Genomic DNA, 25,488 nt, shown 5'->3' with positions numbered 1-25,488 from the left:
TGTTGATCAAAGTGCAGAGGACGCAGCAGTTGCAGAGGGAGCAGAGCCTCTAGGTGTAATGGTTACGCCCCTGTTGCTCCTAAAGACTCATTTGCATATGTTAAAACATCATTTTTCTCAGCAATGCGGGCACATATGAACATGGGACCAACACAGATGCCTTTAGCTGCCAAGTGCACATGTAACAGGTCAGCCAGTGTCATAGGTACAAACCTGCTGACAGATGTCCTTTAAGAGTTTGGTCCATCCTCGCCCGGGTCCCATACCAGTTGTGGGGTTTGTCTCCATTAAAGGTAAGCCATATGTAAAGTGACTGTCACACAGAATAATTGCTTTTAGACAGTTGTTTTATGCGTGGCTGCCAACAGTCCTGGATTTGCAGGGACTGTCCCTAATTTTCAGGGACAGTCCCTGCAGAGACAATTTGGGATGTCCAGGGGTGAAAATAGGTTGGGCTCATAGTCATGCCCATAAGTGGTAGCATTCCTAGTCAAGTCTTGCCCATGAGTGGGAGCGTTCCTATTCAAGTCTTGTCCATATGTAGGAGCGTTCTTACTCAAGTCTTGTCCATGAGTAGGAGCGTTCCTACTCAAGTCTTGCCCATTAATGGGAGCATTCCTATTCAAGTCTTGTCCATGAGTAGGAGCGTTCTTACTCAAGTCTTGTCCATGAGTAGGAGCGTTCTTACTCAAGTCTTGTCCATATGTAGGAGCGTTCTTACTCAAGTGTTGCCCATGAGTGGGAGCATTCCCAGATGGGTTTGGCTATCGTTTCCAAGAGCTGGGCTTGCATACACTGAATTTACCAACTACTATGTTGGTAAGTATGTTTTATGTTCATGTTCAACCAAAACCTGGCCCGGTGGAGCTGAGACGGGTGGTGCACCTGATCTAGCCAATGGTAAGCCCATAATAAGTGATAGCTGGTATATGAAATTATACCAAGTATAGAAATGTGTGAAGCAGTCGATTTCACTACAAAAAGAATGACAAAATATCTGAATGTGAATTTCAATGCGAATTTCTGCCACAGGCGACAGATAGCTATAAAATTTGTTGAAGGGAGAAACCGGAGAAAATTGCTTTACAGAGAGGGGAGAGGGATCATCTTAAAGTGCAAGAGGTGTGTGATAAATGGATTTGTTGGGATGAATCCATTACACAACCTAGTAAAGCTGTCAATTAGCAGACGTGGTGGATACTTGTGGAGGAGACCTTGTTCTTAAAAACAGCAGCTTCTGTACGACTGCTTCAGAGGAAATGATCACCGGGATGGATGTATCAGCGTCCAATGGAGAAGTCATCTGACTGGGAAAGGCGCAATACGCTCTAGGTTTGACTGGAGACCTTGAGTTTGATGCTCATCTCAGCGACCTCCAAGAGGCACTTCTTCCAACACACACCTAAACAGGAAACATTAAAGGGGCTATCCCATGAATAATGTAAAAAATCAAAACCATGCATAATCTAGTACAACGTCCTTCTAACAAAGCTAGAACCAGCCCTGTACCTCACACGGATCCAGACATCTCCCCATTCATTGCTCCAATTATTCTGCTAAATTTATTTTAAGCTGTCGGCTTAGGGGGCATGTCCTTTCTCAGGGGGGTGTCCTTTCTGCTGCAGTTATTGGAAGTTGAAGGATGGAACTGAGCATGTGCTTCTGTCTCAGAGAGTAGGACAGAAAAATTTGATAAAAAGCTAACAGCAGGTGGCGCTATACAGATAGATTTAATTGAATAACTCAGTGGCTAAAATTAATTTTTAATTACAAAAATATTCTAGATGCAGGTGCTGGTTTGAAAACTTTAGAATATTTTTCATGGGACAACCCCTTCAAAATAAAACCTTGTAGCCAGCGCTATGCAGACTGTAAAAATTCTATTTTTCCACACTTTGACCACCCAAAACTGACTCTGACTCTGCAACTCTGACTCCAAAGCCCTGCTAGCTATCCCTGGTCTTTGATTCATTGAACATAATATAATAGAATTAAAGGGATTCCCTAGGATTTTCATATTGATGGCCTATTCTCAGGATAAGTCAGCAATGCTGTTGATGAGCTGTTTGAGGAAGCTCACAGAGGCCTTCTCACATCTTACCAAGCAGAGCACTGTCCATTGCATAGTGGATGTGCTTGGTACTGCAGCTCAGCTCCATTCACTTGACTGGGAATGAGCTGCGCCTAGATCATGTGACACGGCCTAGGAGGAAACCTAAGCGGTCTTCAGGGGATTATTGAGGTTAGTTTTTTTTGTAAGGGAGCGTTCAGATCACCGTTATTTTTTTGTTCTTCCAGTTAAATTTTTCTTTATTTTTCTGTTCTTCTGATCACAAGAACCAATAAGATAAACTGTTCTATTAAAGGTGTTGACCAGCTGTGATATTTTTGTTATAAGAAGGAGTCAAAATGGTATAAAACAAAAAACTAATCTCAATAATCCCCTGAAGACCGCTTATCTCTACTTCCTGGTCCCTGTTGACACAAAGGAAATGACTGTACCCAATCGCTGGCCACAGTGGTAACATAAGCCAGCAGTAACCATTCTAAGCCAGTGATTGGCTAACGATCATTTTCTCTGTGTCAAGAGGAACCAGGAAGTAGAGACCAGAGTCTGAGGAAGCATAAGAAGAGGGGCATCAAATGAGCTTTGAGGTGAGTATCACTTTCTTTATGCCATTTGGGTCCCTTAAAAAAATAGTGACAGAGCAACTTTCTAAGGTACACAAGTCATAAAAAGATCCATCAACAGCCTCATCTTGAATATACTATGTAAAATATAACTAAAAATAAAGTTAATTTTGCAAAGATTTCAGATTTTAAATCTAAGGAATATAAAGCCCGATAAGTCAAAGGTGGATCTTTATGTTGCAAGGAAACAAAATTAGTGATTGTTTTCCAAAGCTATTCCATTTAGCTGTTGTTTTAAGGTTTACATGACCCAACAGCCAAAGTTGCCTATTCATGCACACCATTTAGCTGCTATGGGGCCTTTGGAGAAACTGTGCTCAGTCTTGGTTGGTCCCATTCTATCTTCTTCAGGGTGGGGAGAACTTGTGCAGGAGGTGAGAAATACCTTGAAGGGTCATAGAGCATGGAGGGGCAACAAACACCAGGTGGTCCAGTCCTTAGAGGAAAAACCATAATGAGGGGACCACTCTAATTTTCACTTTGAGGCCTCCTAACTTATATGCAAAGTTGGACTGGACCACCAGAGGATCCTCTGGTGGGCCCAGCCTCTGAAGTTATAGTCCAGGAAATAAATTCCCATTTGCAACTACCTTAGGAGACAATCACGTGCCACTGGGGTCTATTGTTTTGATTTAAAACCTATTAGATGTTATTGATGATATAGGGCAGGTATGGCCAACCTGAGGCTCTCCAGCTGTTGTAAAACTACAACTCCCACCATGCCCTGCTGTAGGCTGATAGCTGTTGGCAGTCTGGGCATGCTGGGAGTTGTAGTTTTGCAACAGCTGGAGAGCCTTTAGGTTGGCCATCCCTGATATAGGGGTTGGCCCCTTGAAAATAATTTCCTCTGGTGAGCCCAAGGCACTCCAGGTCATCACTGCTTATATGTCCAACTTTTTATGTTTGCATTTACTCTTGAGATTTGAAGCATAATTACAATAAATAATTTCACTTCTTTCTTAAGACACAATTCCATCAGAAGACAGCTGAACCTTTCGAATCCTGACTTCAACATCCAGCAGTTTCAGAAACAAGAACAACTGACTGGAATTGGTCGTATCAAACCAGAACTTTACAAACAAAGATCAGTGGAGACCGATGATGGTCGGAGGAACAATAGCAAATCTTGTGGGAAACTCAATTTTATCATTAAATATGACTGTGACATGGAAAAACTTATAGTAAAAATTCATAAGGCGCTTGGCCTGCCAGCAAAGGATTTCTCGGGAACATCAGATCCTTATGTGAAGATTTATTTGCTTCCAGATCGAAAAACAAAACACCAGACTAAAGTCCACCGGAAGACACTAAATCCGGTGTTTGATGAAGTTTTTTTATTTCCTGTCCCCTATAATGAGTTGCCCACCAGGAAACTCCACTTTTCTGTTTATGATTTTGACCGTTTCTCAAGGCATGATGTCATTGGACAGATCATAGTGGATAATTTTTTAGATTTGGCAGATTTTCCTAGGGAAAGTAACATTTGGAGGGACATCGAACACGTCACCAATGTGAGTATTACAGTAACAAAAATGTCCTGCTCCTTTTGTCATTCTCTTTTCTCGCCATATCTGTAGCCCTCTAAATACCTTGTACTTTGGAGATGCAATAACTGGAGACTTCTTTGTTTTTTTGTGGTCACACGTAAAAATATTTCTCCTATCTTGTCTGACTTTACATGACTTTGAGCTTGTGGGTTAGAAAGTCTTCTTAATCGGATATCAGTAGTCATTTGTCTATATGTCCTCAGGCCGCATGGCAAGGTTTAGAGCAAATATATAGCTGATGATGTCATGTTTGTTGACCTGTAAAGATGATAGACCGTAGACAAAAGTATCATGAAGAAAATAGTTAGCATAAGATGACAAACATAATATGGCATTTCCCTTATACACCTGTAATGAAGTATTTTCCTACCTAGAATGAGAGTTCTGGAGGGCCTAGTATATGCAAAACGGGCAGATATGTTATTTTAAAGAACACCATGTAATACCGCATTTCTCCTGGGGTGGCACTGCAGAAAAAATGAACAATCAATGCCAGATTTTTCAGCAGATTGTGGCTAATTAATGGAAGCAGAGCATGTATCTAGGTCCCATACAGACAAATAGCCCTTGCACTGAGGGACATAGCTAAAGGCTTGTGGGCTCTTGTGCAAGAGTTTAGTTTGGGTCTTAATAAATGACCCCCTATGTTTTTGTGTTTCGCATACACTGTGGCCCATGAACCTGTGGGTACCATACCATATATTAGACTGGTCCAGAAGGTGAGGATTAGTTAGTGTCTGGACAGTTTCACTTAGGCTACATTCACATGCGTTTACAAAGTCCAGTAGTCTGTTCCTCCAGTGAACAGACTACTGGAGTTTACCATATCCGGTATACCGCACACCGCCAGATCCCCATTAACTATAATTGGATCCAACAGGGATGCCACCTTTCAGGATCCTTTATGTGGTTAGCAGAGCAAAGAGAGTTTAGGACAGGAGCTCACCATCCCCAAAAAGAAATAGAATATCCTGATAAATTATTTATAATTGGTCCTCTAAAGAAGACTACCTGTTTAAAGGAGTATACCTATCTTAGACATTGGGGGGACAATGTCTGATAGGTGCAGGTCCCACCTCTGGGACCTATATCTATACTTTAACCAGAGCTTGCAAAGTGCTGGAGGGCCGCCCTTCATTCATTCCTATGGTAGCACCTAAAATAGTCTAGCCGCATGCTCAGCTCGGCTATTTTTGGTCGGGGGCATATCCTAGCGTTATGCCCCCAATCTCCAACATGGGAATACCCCTTGTCAGAACTCCACTACTGAAGAGGAGGTGTAGCTGTCTAACTCTCTGGGCATTACAGATATCAGTCTGTATTAACCCCTTGCCATTACCAGAATAGTACATTGACTGTGGTGCAAGCTATGCTGAATTTAAAGCTTTCATTGCATGATCCATTCTGTACCAAAGTCACGGTGGGTGGAAAGGCCTGGTGCATGCAAATCTTTACATATCATTTTTTACTCCTAAGAAGTGAAAAAAATTAATATATTGAATAAATGTTGTGTTAAAAGCCTGAATCTTCCTTACAGGCTGCGAGACATCTCTGCCTGACAGATTGAAGAGACGTAGTCTTCTGATTGATGTACCTATACATTATTGAGCATGCAGTATTTATTAACAGTATGCTGTGCTAGATTTATGGGCAGTGATAGGCACGGCTGACATTCTAATAGCTTCCAAGACAAATCTGGGTCACTCCACCTCTTGTCTAAAAATCCAGTAAGCTCTTAATAGTGTTTGCGCTATCACAGAAGTGTATACAGATGAACAGCATTGATGGATTTGCCGAGCACTGCTTAGTCTGCCTTACTCACCCAGTGAAGCTGCAATGCTTTGTATAATGGGAGGTTTTTACTGGGCTAAATATTATACTAAATCATAATGGTGTAAGCAAGGGGACAATGATGGGCCAGTAGTCCGTACAGAAGGAGAAATGTACAATCTGGTCTGAAAAATGGCTCTATCTATCTATCTATCTATCTATCTATCTCCTATCTATCCATTTAGCTGTCTATCTATCCATCTATCTCTATCATCTATCTCATATCTATCTGTTTATCTATCTATCTATCTCATATCTATCTCATGTATATCTCATATCTATCTATCTATCTATCTCATATCTATCTATCTTTCTATCTATCTCATGTCTATCTCATATCTATCTGTTAATATATAGGCAAGAAATTCCACAGCACATCCAGTTGTAAAAGTAAAAAAAGACGGCTTTATTCACCAGACACGCGACGTTTCGATCCGCTCAATGGGATCTTTTTCAAGCAGTGATAAAAGTGGGCAGTGCATAGTACATATTTATGCGGTTTAGGCATCATTAAACAATTAACAAATCAAAATACATTTATCACATATAATGTAGTGAAAACAACAGTAAAATAATGTTATCATTTGTGTTTGAACAATCAAAATCTGCAATTCAATCAGTGCATTGCAATGGCATTAATCCTTCTTATACAATATATCATAGCCATTGAAAATATGACATAATACATTAATTGTGATGATGGTGAATACAGGTGTAAATCTTTCCAGTACCTTAATAACCTAAAGTGCACAGGTGCGTCTTCAGTTGGAGATGACATGGATCGCGGGTCGAATGGGTATCTGGCGGTACAACCGCACATTAGACACTGTCTTTATAACAACGGTACTTCCTTCTAAGACGTTGCCTGCTAAGTTCCCTGATGAACCACTGACCCATATTTATTTGCCTCCTATATTGGATCCGACAATTGCAACCAATACTGACATGCGGTGATCATGGGATGCTGGTGCGGGTGGAATCCTCTTGTGCTGGGATGCGGACAGTATTTAGATTAATATACCACCTCACTAGGTGTTCTATATATACATACTCTTTACGATGAGATGTTCGTGTGTTTGAACATATGATCAGATACACGATTGGCTGTCTATTGACAGCGCGAGATACTGAGTAACTAGGATTCCTTTCCTTCTTTTCTGTGACGTGACATATTGGGCCACATGACCGGGTGCGTGATCACGTGATGCGATCACATGCTCCAAGGTCCTTGGACATGCGCACTACGTGACCGGTGTACGCGCGATCATGTGACTGAATTACTTGGAAAGGTCCTCTGACATGCGCATTGCATAGATTGATACGCCGAGATCCACGTGTGTTTGACTGCACCATATACTCCCGCGATCCATGTCATCTCCAACTGAAGACGCACCTGTGCACTTTAGGTTATTAAGGTACTGGAAAGATTTACACCTGTATTCACCATCATCACAATTAATGTATTATGTCATACTTTCAATGGCTAGGATATACTGTATAAGAAGGATTAATGCCATTGCAATGCACTGATTGAATTGCAGATTTTGATTGTTCAAACACAAATGATAACATTATTTTATTGTTGTTTTCACTACATTATATGTGATAAATGTATTTTGATTTGTTAATTGTTTAATGATGCCTAAACCGCATAAATATGTACTATGCACTGCCCACTTTTATCACTGCTTGAAAAAGATCCCATTGAGCGGATCGAAACGTCGCGTGTCTGGTGAATAAAGCCGTCTTTTTTTACTTTTACAACTGGATGTGCTGTGGAATTTCTTGCCTTTACATTGTTGGAGGTGGATCGCCTCCTCAGCCGCTGGCACTCCAACCGTACCGTCCAGACAGCTGTGCTGCCCACATCCTTCTATCTACATTATTATCTGTTAATATATAATATAAATTACATTAGATGACAGTATAAAGCTCTTAGGAGATAGTAGCGGGCTAAAGGCGTGTAGTAACACAACTCTGGGGTTTTACAGATGTACTGCCAAATTCTCTGAAATGCCCTTTGGAGACGGCTTATGGTAGAGAAATGGTAGCCAATTGGACGCTCACCTGTGGCATTGTGCTGTGCGATCAAACTGCACATTTCAGAGCGGCCTTTTATTGTGGGCAGTGTAAGGCACACCTGTGCAATATTCATGCTGTCTAATCAGAACCTTGATATGCCACACCTGTGAGGTGGGATGGATTATCTCGGCAAAGGAGAAGCGCTCACTAACACAGATTTAGACAGATTTGTGAACAATATTTGAGAGTAATGGGTCTTTTGTGTATGTAGAAAATGTTTCAGATCTTTGAGTTCAGCTCATGCAAAATGGGAGCAAAACCGAAAGTGTTGCATTTATATATTTGCTCAGTGTGTCTATCTAGCTATCTATCTGATATCTATCTATCTATCTAGATATATACATGCAAACCTTTTGTTAGTTTCAGGTTTGCCAAATTCTTCTACCCAAACTAAAATTTCTCCAATCGCCCTTAAAATTTGTATAGAACACCCTCTAGTCTCCTAGGACTAAGAATTTTTGGTAAAAGATATCTCTTTTTGTTAATTTATTTCAGAATTTTTGTCTTCTCTCCTCCCTTCCCCCTCTCTGAGCTTTTGAACAAAATGACAGCAATAGCGTATTATGTCTGGGTCCCCCCCCAACACCTCCAGGGCCAGAGCCCAGGAAAATAAAATTTAGGCAGTCGTGGAAATGTCCAACATTTGGGACCGATAAGTCAAATTTTCCATATAACAGCGCTACCCTTGCTTGACCTGCCAAGAGTCCTAGCATATTGCCCGAGCCACAACCCCACAAACATTTAGGGGCACATTTATTAAGACCAGCGTTTTAGATGCCGGTCTTTGTCACGCCTATACCTGGCGGTGGATCCGCCGGAGTTATGAAGAGGTGCCAAACTCTACATAACTTAGGCATATCCAGCGCCAGTCTGAATGTAAGACAGCTTCCTGAAACAGGTGTCGAAAATGGTAAATGAGACGGGCCTTCCGGCCGCCCCTTCTCAGCCCACACCATGCCCCTAATTTAGGGGTATTTCTGTTTGATAAATGATTGGCTGTTCCAGGCTGTAGTCAGCCTGCAGGCCAGTCAGGACAAGACCACTTCCATTTCATCTCAGGGTCATGTGAGCATCCTTCTTCTTGCTCCCTCATGGTTTTTCCTTTCAACATGTGCAGTAAAAAGCGCGCCGTATTACCGAATTCATCTGAAGCAAACCTGATAAGCTTCGGGATCATTTGGTGGAAAAATTGTAGTTATGAATCGATTCACTCATTCTTAATATATATATATATATAGATATATAGTATAGGTACTATAGCAGAAAGATAGTTATGAGATAGATAGATCTCTGTGCCAGAACAGCCTGCCGGATCTCCAAACGGAGATGTGAATGAGGCTTTATAAAACTCTTAGGAAGTTTAAAAAGAAGATTCCCAATCCAGGATCTTCATTTTTTGGTCAGAGTGGATACAAAGAGTGTCTCTCGCTCTGGATGACCTGTCCTGTCCTGCACTATACAGACAGCCTATTGATTTGAATGAGCAATGTGTAATGTTTCTGTTCTCCTGTGGTGGCTCTGCAGGGCAATTGGATACTTAAAGGAGTTCTCCCATGATTATTTTAAAAAATGAAGATCAGACATCACATAGTACATGACAATCTCTTTGAAACAAAGATAGAACCAGCCCTGAACCGCACATGGATACAGAGATCTCCCATTCATTTCTCTGCTAGATTTATATCAAGCTGACCGCTCAGGGGGAGTGTCTTTTCTGCTGTCCATGGTTTCCCTATCACAGCTCAGGAGGTGTGTTTCAGCTCTCCCTATCACAGCTCAGGAGGCGTGTCTCAGCTCTCCCTATGTCACGGAATGTGTACAGGTAACAAGGCAAAGCAACATGTATAAACGACTCGCTGGATCCAAAAACTAAGGAACCAAGGGAGACCCCTGCAGAAGACCTGGCACTTTCCCTGGCTGCTCAGCCTATGCAAAGATCCTAATGGTGGAGGTTTGCATATCCACGAACCTTGACTATAAAGCCCTGAGCACCCTACAATAGTGAGGGGACACGACCACCGGCTCCCTACACAAGACACGGAGGGAGTCAGGGTCATCTGGGATCCAGCAAACAGATATAAACATATAAAAGTACACTTAGCTTTGAAGCAACGAGGAGGACAGATCAGCGTGCACACACACTCCAGGAGGAAATATAAGCCGCTCAGAAAAGCATTCTGAGGAGGCATTTAAAGGGAAGCAATTAAGACATGACAGCTGAGAGAGGCTGACGAGAGGAGGAGCTGAATACCACAACACAGAAATTCAAGGAGGAGGTTCTGAAAGGCCTCTGTCAGAGCTTCTCAGCTGTCTGGTTGTGACAGTACCCCTCCCTCTACGAGTGGACTCCGGACACTCAGAGCCCACCTTCTCAGGATGGGACCTATGGAATGCCCTGATGAGACGAGAGGCCTTAATGTCCGTCACTGGGACCCACATCCTCTCCTCAGGACCATACCCCTCCCACTGAACAAGGTACTGAAGAGAACCGCGGACAAGACGAGAATCCACAATCCTAGAGACCTGGAATTCAAGATTCCCATCAACCATAATCGGAGGAGGAGGCAAAGGCGAGGGTACAATGGGTTGAACATAAGGTTTCAATAAGGACTTATGAAAAACATTATGGATCTTCCAAGTCTGAGGAAGATCAAGACGGTATGCAACAGGATTGATGACAGACAGGATTTTGTAAGGCCCAATAAACCTAGGACCCAACTTCCAGGAGGGAACCTTCAATTTGATATTCTTGGTAGACAACCACACCAGATCACCAACATTCAGGTCCGGACCAAGCACACGTCTCTTATCAGCCACACGCTTATATCTCTCACTCATGCTCTTTAGATTCTCTTGAATCTTTTGCCAAATAGATGACAAAGACGAGGAGAATCTGTCCTCATCAGGTAAACCAGAAGACCCCTCTCCCGAGAAAGTCCCAAACTGTGGATGAAACCCATATGCACCAAAAAATGGTGACTTATCAGAGGACTCCTGACGACGGTTATTTAAAGCAAACTCAGCAAGGGACAAAAAAGAACACCAATCCTCTTGATTCTCCGCCACAAAACAACGCAGATATGTCTCCAGATTCTGATTGACGCGCTCTGTCTGGCCATTCGACTGCGGGTGGAAAGCAGAAGAGAATGACAACCGAACCCCCAAGCGAGAACAGAAAGCCTTCCAGAATCTGGAAACAAACTGCGTGCCCCTATCAGAGACTATGTCTGAAGGAATACCGTGCAACTTGACAATGTGATCAACAAATGCCTGCGCCAGCGTCTTAGCATTGGGCAAACCAGGAAAAGGGATGAAATGCACCATTTTGCTAAAACGGTCCACCACCACCAGAATCACAGTCTTCCCCGAGGAACGAGGCAGGTCCGTGATAAAGTCCATGGACAGATGTGTCCAAGGACGGGAAGGAATGGGTAAGGGAAGGAGAGGACCTGATGGCCGTGAATGAGGGACCTTGGCACGAGCGCAAGTCTCGCAGGCTGCCACAAAACCCTCAACCGACTTACGAAGCGCAGGCCACCAGAATCTCCGAGCGATGAGATCCAGTGTGGCTCTTACCCCCGGGTGCCCAGCAAGGACCGTATCGTGGTGTTCTTTAAAAATCTTGTGTCTTAAAGCGAGAGGCACAAACAACCTCCCAGGAGGACAAAGATCAGGAGCCTCTGACTGGGCTGCCTGCACCTCTGCCTCCAATTCAGGAAAAAGAGCAGAGACCACCACACCTTCAGCCAAAATGGGACCCGGGTCTTCAAAATTCCCGCCTCCCGGAAAACAACGTGACAGGGCATCTGCCTTCACATTCTTAACTCCAGGGCGGAACGTGACAACAAAATTAAACCTAGAAAAGAACAACGACCATCTGGCCTGTCTCGGGTTCAGACGCTTGGCTGACTCCAAGTAGGCCAGATTTTTATGGTCAGTAAATACGGTAATAGGGTGTCTGGCCCCCTCTAGCCAATGGCGCCATTCCTCAAAAGCCAACTTGATGGCCAACAATTCCCTATCTCCCACATCGTAATTTCTCTCTGCGGAGGAGAGTTTTCTTGAGAAAAAGGCACACGGTCGCCAATTGGCAGGAGAGGAACCCTGAGACAAGACCGCCCCCACACCCACCTCAGAAGCATCAACCTCAACTATGAAGGGTAATGAAACATCAGGTTGCACCAAGATGGGAGCGGAAGCAAAACTCTCCTTGATATCAGAAAAGGCCTTACGCGCCTCTACTGACCAAGAAGAAAAATCTACCCCCTTTCTGGTCATATCAGTGAGTGGTTTAACAATAGAAGAATAATTCAAAATGAACTTCCTGTAATAATTGGCAAAGCCCAAAAAACGCATCAGCGCCTTTTGATTCTCAGGAAGCTCCCACTCAAGCACAGCGCGGACCTTCTCGGGGTCCATGCGAAAACCAGAAGCGGAGAGAAGAAACCCCAGAAATTGAATTTCTGGAACCGCAAACACACATTTTTCCAGTTTCGCATATAGTTTATTCTCCCGCAGGATGAGCAAGACCTGACGTAAATGTTCCTTATGAGTTTTGAAATCGGGAGAAAAAATCAAAATGTCATCCAAATACACCAATACAAATTTTCCCATCAAATGATAAAAAATGCTGTTCACGAAATGCTGAAAAACGGCTGGGGCATTCATCAACCCAAAAGGCATAACCAAATTCTCAAAATGGCCCTCAGGGGTATTGAAGGCCGTCTTCCATTCGTCCCCTTCTCTGACCCTGACCAGGTTGTATGCCCCTCTTAAATCTAATTTGGAAAAGACTTTAGCCCCAACAACCTGGTTAAACAGGTCCGGGATCAGAGGAAGCGGATAAGGGTCACGAATTGTGATATTGTTCAGCTCCCTGAAATCCAGACAAGGTCTTAAAGAACCATCTTTTTTCTTAACAAAGAAAAAACCAGCGGCAACAGGTGACTTTGAGGGTCGTATGTGTCCCTTTCTCAGACTCTCAGAGATATAAGTACGCATAGCGATCCTCTCAGGTTGGGAAAGATTGTATAAACGAGATTTAGGCAGCTTGGCGTCTGGGATGAGATTAATAGGGCAATCGTACTCCCTGTGCGGGGGCAAATCCTGAACTCCACTCTCAGAGAAGACATCCGAAAATTCAGAGAGAAAAGATGGTACAGTCTTAGTAGCAACCTCAGAAACAGATGTCGTGAGGCAATTCTCTCTGCAAAAGTCACTCCAACCATTTATTTGCCTTGCTTGCCAATCAATGGTGGGGTTATGTTTAGTGAGCCAGGGTAGCCCCAACACTAGAGGAGTCGGCAAACCGCTAAGGACGAAACATGACACATCCTCAACATGAGCATCACTCACAATTAAACGGATATTGTGAACTATGCCCTTTAATGACTTCTGAGAAAGTGGAGCGGAATCGATAGAAAACACAGGAATATCCTTTCTCAAAGCGCACACCTGGAAACCATGAGTTATCGCAAAGTGATTATCAATGAGATTAACCGCTGCTCCACTATCCACAAAAATCTCACAAAAAATGTTCTTGCTCTCTAGCGCCACCCTAGCCGGCAGGACAAAACGGGAACTACAAGCAAACGGAAAATCTTCAATTTCCGCCTCAATCCTGCCAATAGTAACAGACGGAACATTTTTCAAAGATTTTTTCCTCTTTGTTTCTTTATTATACCCAGAGAACTGCCTGAATCTCCTAGAGGGACAAATATTTGCCAAATGATTAATACCTCCACAACAAAAACAAACCCTCTCATGCGGGCTGAATCTTCTATTGTCAGAAGCAATCAACCCCAGCTGCATGGGCTCCTGCTCAGAAGGGGCTGACGGCGACTGAGACCCCTGCGCAGAGAATGGGACCGCTGCACAGTCCTGGGACCGAGTATGACAGGAAGGAGAGATCTCTCCTCTCTCTCTAAGACGCCTGTCAATACGAACGGCCTGAGACATAGCAGAGTCCAAAGAAATAGGCCTTTCATGAAAGGCAAATGCATCTTTCAATCCCTCTGAAAGACCATGGCAAAATTGACTTCGGAGTGCAGCATCATTCCAACCAGTATCAGCTGCCCAACTCCGAAATTCTGAGCAGTATATTTCTGCGGATTGTTTACCCTGGCATAGGAGACGTAGTCTAGACTCCGCCAGAGCAATACGATCCGGATCATCATATATCTGACCCAGGGCTAAAAAGAATTCATCCACTGAACGGAGGGGCCGTGCCCCCTCCGGCAGCGAAAAGGCCCAGGACTGAGCGTTACCCCTGAGCAGCGATATAATGATCCCCACCCTCCGTTCCTCATCACCAGAAGAATGGGGAAGAAGGCGAAAATGGAGTTTGCAAGCCTCTCTAAAACGCACAAAATTCTCACTACCCCCGGAGAACGTATCCGGGAGCGAGATCTTAGGCTCAGAACAAGCTCCATGAACGCAAGCTGAACCGGTCACTTGAAGCTGAGACAAAGTCTTACGGAGGTCAGCTACCTCCAATGAAAGACCCTGGAAGCGTTCAGCCAAAAGTGAAACCGGATCCATGCTTAAGACGGTTTTGGCGGCTTATAATGTCACGGAATGTGTACAGGTAACAAGGCAAAGCAACATGTATAAACGACTCGCTGGATCCAAAAACTAAGGAACCAAGGGAGACCCCTGCAGAAGACCTGGCACTTTCCCTGGCTGCTCAGCCTATGCAAAGATCCTAATGGTGGAGGTTTGCATATCCACGAACCTTGACTATAAAGCCCTGAGCACCCTACAATAGTGAGGGGACACGACCACCGGCTCCCTACACAAGACACGGAGGGAGTCAGGGTCATCTGGGATCCAGCAAACAGATATAAACATATAAAAGTACACTTAGCTTTGAAGCAACGAGGAGGACAGATCAGCGTGCACACACACTCCAGGAGGAAATATAAGCCGCTCAGAAAAGCATTCTGAGGAGGCATTTAAAGGGAAGCAATTAAGACATGACAGCTGAGAGAGGCTGACGAGAGGAGGAGCTGAATACCACAACACAGAAATTCAAGGAGGAGGTTCTGAAAGGCCTCTGTCAGAGCTTCTCAGCTGTCTGGTTGTGACACCCTATCACAGCTCAGGAGGCGTGTCTCAGCTCTCCCTATCACAGCTCAGGAGGCGTGTCTCAGCTCTCCCTATCACAGCTCAGGAGGCGTGTCTCAGCTCTCCCTATCACAGCTCAGGAGGCGTGTCTCAGCTCTCCCTATCACAGCTCAGGAGGAGTGTCTCAGCTCTCCTTATCACAGCTCAGGGGGCAGTTGAAAGATGAAACTGAGCATGTGCGGCCATCTCAGTAAGCAGGACAAAGAAATAAGAAACACAACAAAGAGCAGGTGGCACAATACAGATACATTTTATTGAATAACTCAGTGACTATACAAAATATTTAATTACATGTAATTACAAAAGTATTCAGATTCAGGTGCTTGCTTGAAAACTGTAGAATATTTTTTGTGCAACAACCTCAACAAAATCATTTTTCTAATTGGTCTTTATAAAAATATACATATATTCAGCCGTCCTTTCACAAAGGGTTTGGCTAACTGTGTGAATTGAACTTTCATTTTCATTTTGTACTAGTCATCTAAATTACTAAAAGGTCATAAACACTTATTTAAGCCACGTTCTTATGAATAAGATAAGGATTGAGCTAAAATGAGTGTTTATAACTTCAGAGATAAGGAGCAGTCAGATGAGCTGCCTGATAGAGCAGTAAAAAGTAAGTAAGTAAAAATACAGAACCAGCTTCTAGAGAATCTCAAGCCCGTACAGGGAAAAGGACTCAACATTTTCATAAAGACCAATTGAAAAAAAAATGTATTTATTTTTAGCTCAAAATAAGTACAATTCAAAAATGGCCTCCAAAGGTATGCATAGCCTTTAAAGTCTTGTTTTAGGTGATATCAGTGTTGCACAGCAGCAGCTATTGAAATCGTTGCTACAGATGTTCAGCTTGCTTTTTCCTTAACTCTAACTAATAGAGTAGCACTACTTCCCCATTAGCTTATCATGGCCTTGAAGAGCATATTTAAAGTTCTCAATCACAGAAATAGAAGCTTTTATTACCCCATAGTCATAGTTGAAATTGATGATCGGTCCATATAATGCACAGATATGGCGGCTCCTCTGGAGAGATGTTCTGGCTTTGTGGATGCATAATGAGCAAATACCTTTAATGGTAAGTTCTTCAGTAGGATACATGCCATAAATGTTGTATAGAGCACTGTACAACCATAGCATTTTTTACGGTTTCTATAAGGTCGAGTAGTCTTGCTCTCTTTACATCCTACCATGAGTTATTTCTGCATTAGAGTATATAGTGGATTACGTGATAATAATAGATGTATCATATTATATGAAGAAAAAAAAGCATACATAGGCAAAAGAGGACATTGATTGATCTAATTACCTTTTATTGCATCAGCTCGCTTAATCAATAGGATGTATAAAAATACACTCAGCACGTAGTGGATTTTTCTAATATTACTGATAGGATGTAACAAGGATGAGCAGCGCAGCTAGTCGCTCAGGCTCATACCTCTTCATGTAGCTCAGTTTTATTACAGATGTCTATGTTTAGTGTAGGAGTTTATTTTCAGGTATCTATTAATCATATATCTGTCATATTTATTTTTAGTTCATTTTATGTCAAAAGTAGATGTCACATGGTTAATGTACAGTAATACTGGGGTAATCTAGGATAACTGGAACCAGTTTAGTACCAATATAAATTCCAGATTATATTTTAATATAGTTTTATTAGGTCAACCCCTTCTCCAGATAATCTATTCGTGGCCCCTCCTGTAGTCAGAAAGAGGGTCCTTCATCCTGGCAAACCCAACCAGTCTGTGCATTCATTTAGGAGGCTGCCATGTAATACTACATTATCCACTCAGGGATATCTTTCCCTGGGGACATACACAACATGGCCAGCCATAGCTTCTTTGGTGACAATTGGGTAGGGTAGGCTTGGCCATCAGATTATCAGAGGATCCTCCAGTATTCCCAGTCAATGGAGACATAATGGGCCCCCAATATCTAAGAGGAAAATTGCATTTGGGGTTGCATTTTGATCTTTTTGCTGTCCACTAGGGTCTATGTGTTATTATACACTCACCTAAAGAATTATTAGGAACACCAAACTAATACGGTGTTGGACCCCCTTTTGCCTTCAGAACTGCCTTAATTCTACGTTGCATTGATTCAACAAGGTGCTGATAGCATTCTTTAGAAATGTTGGCCCATATTGATAGTATAGCATCTTGCAGTTGATAGAGATTTGAGGGATGCACATCCAGGGCACGAAGCTCCCGTTCCACCACATCCCAAAGATGCTCTATTGGGTTGAGATCTGGTGACTTTGGCGGCCATTTTAGTACAGTGAACTCATTGTCATGTTCAAGAAACCAATTTGAAATGATTCGAGCTTTGTGACATGGTGCATTATCTTGCTGGAAGTAGCCATCAGAGGATGGGTACATGGTGGTCATGAAGGGACGGACATGGTCAGAAACAATGCTCAGGTAGCCCGTGGCATTTAAACGATGGCCAATTGGCATTAAGGGGCCTAAAGTGTGCCCAGAAAACATCCCCCACACCATTACACCACCACCACCAGCCTGCATAGTGGTAACAAGGCATGATGGATACATGTTCTCATTCTGTTTACGCCAAATTCGGACTCTACCATTTGAATGTCTCAACAGAAATAGAGACTCATAAGACCAGGCAACATTTTTCCAGTCTTCAACAGTCCAATTTTGGTGAGCTCGTGCAAATTGTAGCCTCTTTTTCCTATTTGTAGTGGAGATGAGTGGTACTCGGTGGGGTCTTCTGATGTTTTAGCCCATCCGCCTCAAGGTTGTGCGTGTTGTGGCTTCACAAATGATTTGCTGCATACCTCAGTTGTAACGAGTGGTTATTTCAGTCAAAGTTGCTCTTCTATCAGCTTGAATCAGTCGGCCCATTCTCCTCTGACCTCTAGCATCAACAAGGCATTTTTGCCCACAGGACTGCCGCATACTGGATGTTTTTCCCTTTTCAGACCATTCTTTGTAAACCCTAGAAAGGGTTGTGCGTGAAAATCGCAGTAACTGAGCAGATTGTGAAATACCTTAGACCGGTCCGTCTGGCACCAACAACAATGCCACGCTCAAAATTGCTTAAATCACCTTTCTTTCCCATTCTGACATTCAGTTTGGAGTTCAGGAGATTGTCTTGACCAGGACCACAACCCTACATGCATTGAAGCAACTGCCATGTGTTTGGTTGACTAGATAATCGCATTAATGTGAAATAGAACAGGTGTTCCTAATAATTCTTTAGGTGAGTGTAGGTTATTAGACTTTATCAATGATATAGAGGTTGGGGCAGAGAGTAATTTCTTCTGGTGGGGCAAGGAACTCCAGTCTGATGCTGCAATTGGGGGTTTCTGAATCCATACTCATGGCGATCGGCTGATCAATTGGTGGAATCAATTTAAAAGAGTGTCATGAAGAAAAAACTCCTTTTAGCTAGATCATCTCTAGTTAAAGTGGGAAACCCACAATACTATGTTCTGGCATGATGAGGTGCAAAGTTAGTATATCCAATGAGGTCCATTAAGAATAGGTGAGAACGTACAACCACAAGGTATGAAGTTATGGAAATCCATTACCATTCTTGTGCTTACTGGTCAGTAGCTATAACTGAGAGCATATCTCTGCTGAGAACAAATAATGGGACCCAGTTAGTTCAGGACATCAGGGTCCAATGCTCATCATAACCCAAAATCTCTAACCTTCTGAAATTTTCTGATGTGGAAACTCATAAATGGCCACCTCTTTTCAGCTACATGATACTAGGATACAGGTTTTCAGACATCTGTAAGTTTTGTCAAATGCTTGACATGAGAGAAACTTATACTAGGGGAATACTCCATCCTGCTTCATCCCTTGGTAACATGTTTCTAATACTTTCTAAAAACCAAAGGTTGTATTTTTTATTTTTTTACGAAAGTCTCAGAATATATTAAAAATTTAAGAAACAATACTCATTGAAACCCCACCTCTCCCATTCCAGTGTTTCCCGTGTCCTCCAACAGTCTCTTATTCCTGGTCAACTAAACACAGGCCGAAGCAGTGACCCACCTTAGCCAATGATTGGCTGAAGGGTCATTTCCTGCATGTCGGGAGAGACCAGAAAGTAGAGAGTGATGGAGACATGGGAAACATTGGAACATGAGTGGAAAAGGATCAGTACAGTGGGTATTGCCTATTTTAATCTGTTCTGACTCTTTGGTTGTAAATTTTATACCTAGTTGATAACCACGTTAGGTAGTGGAAATCATTAGAGACAAGTTAAACTGGCTGGAGAACCTCCTTAAAGGGAACCTGTCACCAGTTTTATGGTGTCCTAACTTAGGGCAACATAAATAAGTGACTGATTCTCTTAGCAAAATGCTGAGTCACTTTCTTTAATTGACCCAGTCAATCTGCCAACATCTTGTATTGAAAAGCTCCAGCTCATAATGATGAGTCCTGAATATGCATGAGCTCCTGACTCTCCCCGCCCACCTGCTGCTGATTGACAGTTATTTTCCATATGAATCAGCAGCATGTGGGCAGGGGAGTGGCTATAGCTCTGAATTAAAAAAACGCTGGACTCACTGACATCACGCTGGACTCAAATCAGCTTATTAGCATGCAGCATGTGGCATCTTTGTGTGTATATTATGAGGTAACCATCTGTCACACCAGTAGGTGAATACATCTAAGGTACTTTTTAGTAGGGATCGACCGATTATCGGATTTACCGATATTATCGGCCGATATTCAGGATTTTGAACACTATCGGTATCGGCATCTATTTTGCCGATATTCCGATAGTGTATGGGGAACACAGATCGCGCTGCTGATAGCGCTCTCCGTGTTCCCCTTAGCAGCACAGGGGAGAAGGAGCAGTGTCTCCTCCCCCTGTGCTGCTCCTGCCGCTGCCGCCAATGTAAGGACAGGGGACAGGAGGAGGGGAGGAGCTATGGCCACTGCTCCACCAATGAAGATTAATCTATCATTCATTCATATACAGGAGGCGGGAGCTGCAGGATCACATAGCCGGCTCCCGGCCTCTATGAGCTGTAGCTGCGATTTGCGGTAGTTAACTCCTCAGGTGCCGCGGATCGCAGCTACTGCTCATAGAGGTCGGGAGCCGGCTATGTGATCCTGCAGCCAGGATATGAATAAATGTGAGATTAAGCTTCATTGGTGGCGCAGTGCGCCTCCCCCCCAAGCCCCCCCAGTATTAAGCATTGGTGGCGCAGTGCGCCCCCCCTCCCCCCAGTATTAAGCAGTGGTGGCGCATAGGGCCCCCCCACCCCAGTCGCAGTGCGCCCCTCCACAGGATCCCCTCTCCCTTGCTCCTCCGATCGGAGCCCCAGCAGTGTAATGCTGGGGCTCCGATCGGTTACCATGGCAGCCAGGACGCTATTGAAGCCCTGGCTGCCATGAGAAGCTCCATGCTGCTGTGTGCACAAAGCACACAGCAGCAGGGACAGTGTGAGCTCCTATTCACCCTGATAGATCTCTATCAGGGTGAATAGGACAAGGGTTCTAGTCCCTAAGGGGGCTAAAAGTTAGTTAAAAAAAAAATTACAAAAAATAATAATAAAAACACCTAAATATTAAATATAAATGAAAAAGAAAGATTTACAAAAAAAAAAATACACATTAACAATGAACATTAATTTTCAGCAGATTTGTGGGAATTTTTTTTTTTTTTTCAAAAATGAAAATTCCCAGAATATCGGTATAAATTATCGGCTATCGGCCTGAAAGTTCACAAATTATCGGTATCGGCCCTAAAAAATCAATATCGGTCGATCCCTACTTTTTAGTAGTTAATGATTGTATATAATTAGTTAGATTATAATCAAATATCCACATGACAGGTTCCCTTTAACCATTGCTGGATAAAGGCAGGGCAGAAGGTCAAATTGTCTGATTAAATGACTATTGGAGCAATGTTCCTTAATTGCATGGGTTCCAGGTTAAAGAATTTTTGATCGTACATTTAAGACCACCACAAGCATTGATACATTTTTTATTTTGGCTTCAGTTTTATTTCCATCCAGAAAAAAACCCTCAAAGCTTTTCCAAACGATATACAAAAAAATGGATGCTGCTGGATGTTTGTATGAATGAATATCTTGTGTACACAGTTTTCTCATCAGGCTATATGGAATGAAGAATAAACTTTTTGATAAATCGTCAGACCCAGAGATTGTGTTCTTATAGCTGTATTTAAGGAAAGGGGATAGTCAGTGGGAGCAGAGGAGATTTTCCCATGTTGTTGCGTCTTGCTTGTACAAAAGGCTAATACAGGTCTGAACTCCTACTGTCGGCTGCACTTGCGAACAAATGATCCACGTCTCTGAGGTCTTGAGATGCACACTAACTGGATATGAGCCAGACTTCCCATGGTTCCTGATTGCCTTCATTTTTTGCCGCAGACAGAAAAATACATTTTTTCAAATGTTTTGTTCACCATGGGGCAAAACTGTATAAAGAACACTGCACCAAGGAGCTTAGAATGACTTGTACATTTTTACTTAGTAATGATTTCCTTTGCGTAGTTCACCACTAGATGTAAATCTTATTGTATGGCAGCAACAGCATCAAGGAATGATAGTAAGAGAAGAGAGAGGTTGATCTCTAATTATTCTGCCCTTGGAGATACTGAAATCTATATTTTTGGCTTAATAGGCCCCTTGTGGGCTCCTACTATGTCTGGGTCTCCCGACATTTCGCTCATTGATATTGGTAAAACCAGGATAATAGGAAATAGGCCGTTTCTAATACAGATAGGGCTTTCCCATGTACAGCTTCTTTAATTATGATCATGGGTACCTAAAACAGTGACTGCAGTAAGTCGCTTGTTTAATCCTTTGAAACTCATTGCGCCAATTCAGAGCTCAATGCTCGAAACCCAGGGCTCCAATTCACCAGACTACAAGTTTTGCTGTTTAGGCTGTGTTTGCAGCTTAGGCTTGCTGCTTAGGCTGTTTTCACATTGTTTTTAGGAGATTGGATGTTCCATCAGGATTTTCAGTAATATCCAATCTATCACTGTTGTTCCTGCCACCCAGTTTTTGAAAAGCTCAGAACAATTGAGGTTTTTTTCTGGATGGAAGTAAAACTGAAGCCAAATTTTTGGAACCCCCACTGATCAACAGGACAGAGTGGTTGAAGCAATTGGCAAAGTGTTGTAGCTTTTTTTAGAGAGTCTTCAACAAAGCACAGGTGATGATGAAAACTGCAACTTAGTTCAGTACAAAGATCAATGGACTAGACTCTCATTTTCTCTGTGTAGACGAAACACAACCCCAATTCCAAAAAAGTTGGGATTCTGTGTAAAATGTTAACAAATTAAAATGAAAGATGATGAAAGTGAGACAATTTACAATTTCACAAAGAAAATTAATTTACAGTGGAACTTGATGCCAGCAACACATTTGCTACAGGGCAACAAAGACTGGAAAAGTGAGTGGTACTAATAAAAAAACTGCTGGAGGAGCAATTTGCTACTAAGTCATGTGATGGTTATAAAAAGCGTATTAGAGAGGCTGAGTTCAGAAGCAAATATTGGCATAGGTTAACCATTCTGCTAAAAATTGTGGATCAATTTAAGAAAAATATTCCTCAATGGAAAATCGCTAAGACTTTGAACATCCCACAATCTACAATACATAATATCATCCAGATTCTGAGAATCTGGAGAAATTCATGTGCTCATGAGACAAGGCAAACAATCACTACTAGATGCTTCTGATCTAAGAGCCCTCAGACTGCACTGTAAAAAAAAAAACATGTTTCTGTACTGGAAATCATTGCATGAGCTCAGGAACACTTCCAGAAATCACAGGTCGCTATGAAAGTTAAAGCTGTATTATGCAAGGAAGAAGCCATATGTCAACATGATTCAGAAATTCCTCTGACTTCTCTGGGCCAAAGCTCATTTAAAATGGACTAAGGGAAAATAGAAAAATGTTCTGTGGTCAGCTGAATAAAAAATGCAAATTGTTTTTGAAAATCACAGATGCTGTTACCTGTAGACTGAAGAGGAGAGGGACCATCCAGCTTGTTATCAGGGACAGTTCAAAAGCCTGCATCTCTGATGGAATGGGGTTGCATTAGCGCCTAGGAAGTGGGCAGCTAACACCTCTGGAAAGGCACTATCAATTCCGAACAGTATATAGACATTGTAGAATATGCTCCCATCCAGACTAGGGATGAGCGAACCCGAACTGTATGTTTCGCGTTCGTACCGAATTTTGGGGTGTCCGTGACACGGACCCGAACCCGGACATTTTCGTAAAAGTCCAGGTTCGGGTTCGGTGTTCGTCGCTTTCTTGGCGCTTTTTGAAAGGCTGCAAAGCAGCCAATCAACAAGCGTCATACTACTTGCCCCAAGAGGCCGTCACAGCCATGCCTACTATTGGCATGGCTGTGATTGGCCAGAGCACCATGTGACCCAGCCTCTATTTAAGCTGGAGTCACATAGCGCCACCCGTCACTCTGCTCTGATCAGTATAGGGAGAGGTTGCAGCTGCGACAGTAGGGCGAGATTAGGCTGATTAACTCCTCCAAAATACTCCATCCATTGATCGATCTGCAGCTGTGGATGATTGAACTGCTGCTATTGAATTGCTCACTGTTTTTAGGCTGCCCAGAGCGTTTTTCAGTCACTTTTTTCTGGGGTGATCGGCGGCCATTTTGTGTCTTGTGTTGCGCCAGTACAAGCTGCCACCAAGTGCATTTAACCCTCAATGGTGTGATTGTTTTTTGGCTAAAGCCTACATCAGGGTCAAGCTGTCACACCAAGTGCATTTAACCAGCAATAGTCTGTTTATTTTTTGGCCATATACTACATCAGGGGCAAGCTGCGCCTGTCACCAAGTGCATTTAACCCTCAATGGTGTGGTTGTTTTTTGGCTAAATCCTACATCAGGGTGAAGCTGTCACACCAAGTGCATTTAACCAGCAATAGTCTGTTTATTTTTTGGCCATATACTACATCAGGGGCAAGCTGAGCCTGTCACCAAGTGCATTTAACCCTCAATGGTGTGGTTGTTTTTTGGCTAAATCCTACATCAGGGTGAAGCTGTCACCAAGTGCATTTAACCCTCAATGGTGTGGTTGTTTTTTGGCTAAATCCTACATCAGGGGAAAGCTGTCACCAAGTGCATTTAACCCTCAATGGTGTGGTTGTTTTTTGGCTAAATCCTACATCAGGGTGAAGCTGTCACACCAAGTGCATTTAACCAGCAATAGTCTGTTTATTTTTTGGCCATATACTACATCAGGGGCAAGCTGCGCCTGTCACCAAGTGCATTTAACCCTCAGTAGTGTGGTTGGTCAAGCTGTCACACCAAGTGCATTTAACCAGCAATAGTCTGTTTATTTTTTGGCCATATACTACATCAGGGGCAAGCTGCGCCTGTCACCAAGTGCATTTAACCCTCAGTAGTGTGGTTGGTCAAGCTGTCACACCAAGTGCATTTAACCAGCAATAGTCTGTTTATTTTTTGGCCATATACTACATCAGGGGCAAGCTGCGCCTGTCACCAAGTGCATTTAACCCTCAGTAGTGTGGTTGGTCAAGCTGTCACACCAAGTGCATTTAACCATCAATAGTGTGGTTATTTTTTGGCCATATCCCAGTCTAATTTGTATACCTGTCACCCAGCGCCTAAATACTAGGCCTCAAGTTTATATCCAGCTAAATCTGTCGTTACTGGTGTGGCTGGTCAAGTTATTTAGTGTCCGTCAAAGCACATTTTTTGTTCTGGGTTGAAACACAAGTCCCAATTTAGCAATTTCCTAATTTAGTAGTTTCTGCTGTATCAGAGCTATTTGAAATCTATCCCTAAAAGGGTATATCAGATTCAAGGTGCACATAGGGTCATTCTGAATAACTTCACACACACACTACTGTGCATTTCCAAGTCTAATTCTGTCAGTAAACCTATACCTGTCACCCAGCGCCTAAATACTAGGCCTCAAATTTATATCCTGCTAAATCTGTCATTACTGCTGTACTGGTGTGGCTGGGCAAGTTATTTAGTGTCTGTCAAAGCACATTTTTTGTTCTGGGTTGAAACACAATTCCAAATTTAGCAATTTCATAATGTAGTGGTTTCTGCTGTATCAGGCCTACTTTAAATTTATCCCTAAAAGGGTATATCAGATTCAAGGTGCACATAGGGTCATTCTGAATAACTTCACACACACGCTACTGTGCATTTCCAAGTCTAATTCTGTCAGTAAACCTATACCTGTCA

At 42.9% G+C, this 25,488-nt stretch overlaps 1 protein-coding gene across 1 annotated transcript in view; it reads left to right on the top strand.

Annotated features, from left to right (window-relative positions):
• The window catches only part of SYT9 (synaptotagmin 9), a 159,819-nt gene that overhangs the window by 56,718 nt on the left and 77,613 nt on the right, over positions 1-25,488 (top strand). Inside the window, exon 3 of the mRNA XM_044270755.1 lies at positions 3,656-4,202. Coding sequence (XP_044126690.1) covers positions 3,656-4,202 — 547 coding nt within the window. The remainder of the gene's footprint in view (positions 1-3,655; positions 4,203-25,488) is intronic.

Source organism: Bufo gargarizans, chromosome 10, assembly GCF_014858855.1.
Source record: "Bufo gargarizans isolate SCDJY-AF-19 chromosome 10, ASM1485885v1, whole genome shotgun sequence".
Lineage (NCBI taxonomy): Eukaryota > Metazoa > Chordata > Amphibia > Anura > Bufonidae > Bufo > Bufo gargarizans.
The sequence above is the reverse complement of the archived record's forward strand: the minus strand, read 5'-3'. Positions and strand labels throughout refer to the sequence as shown.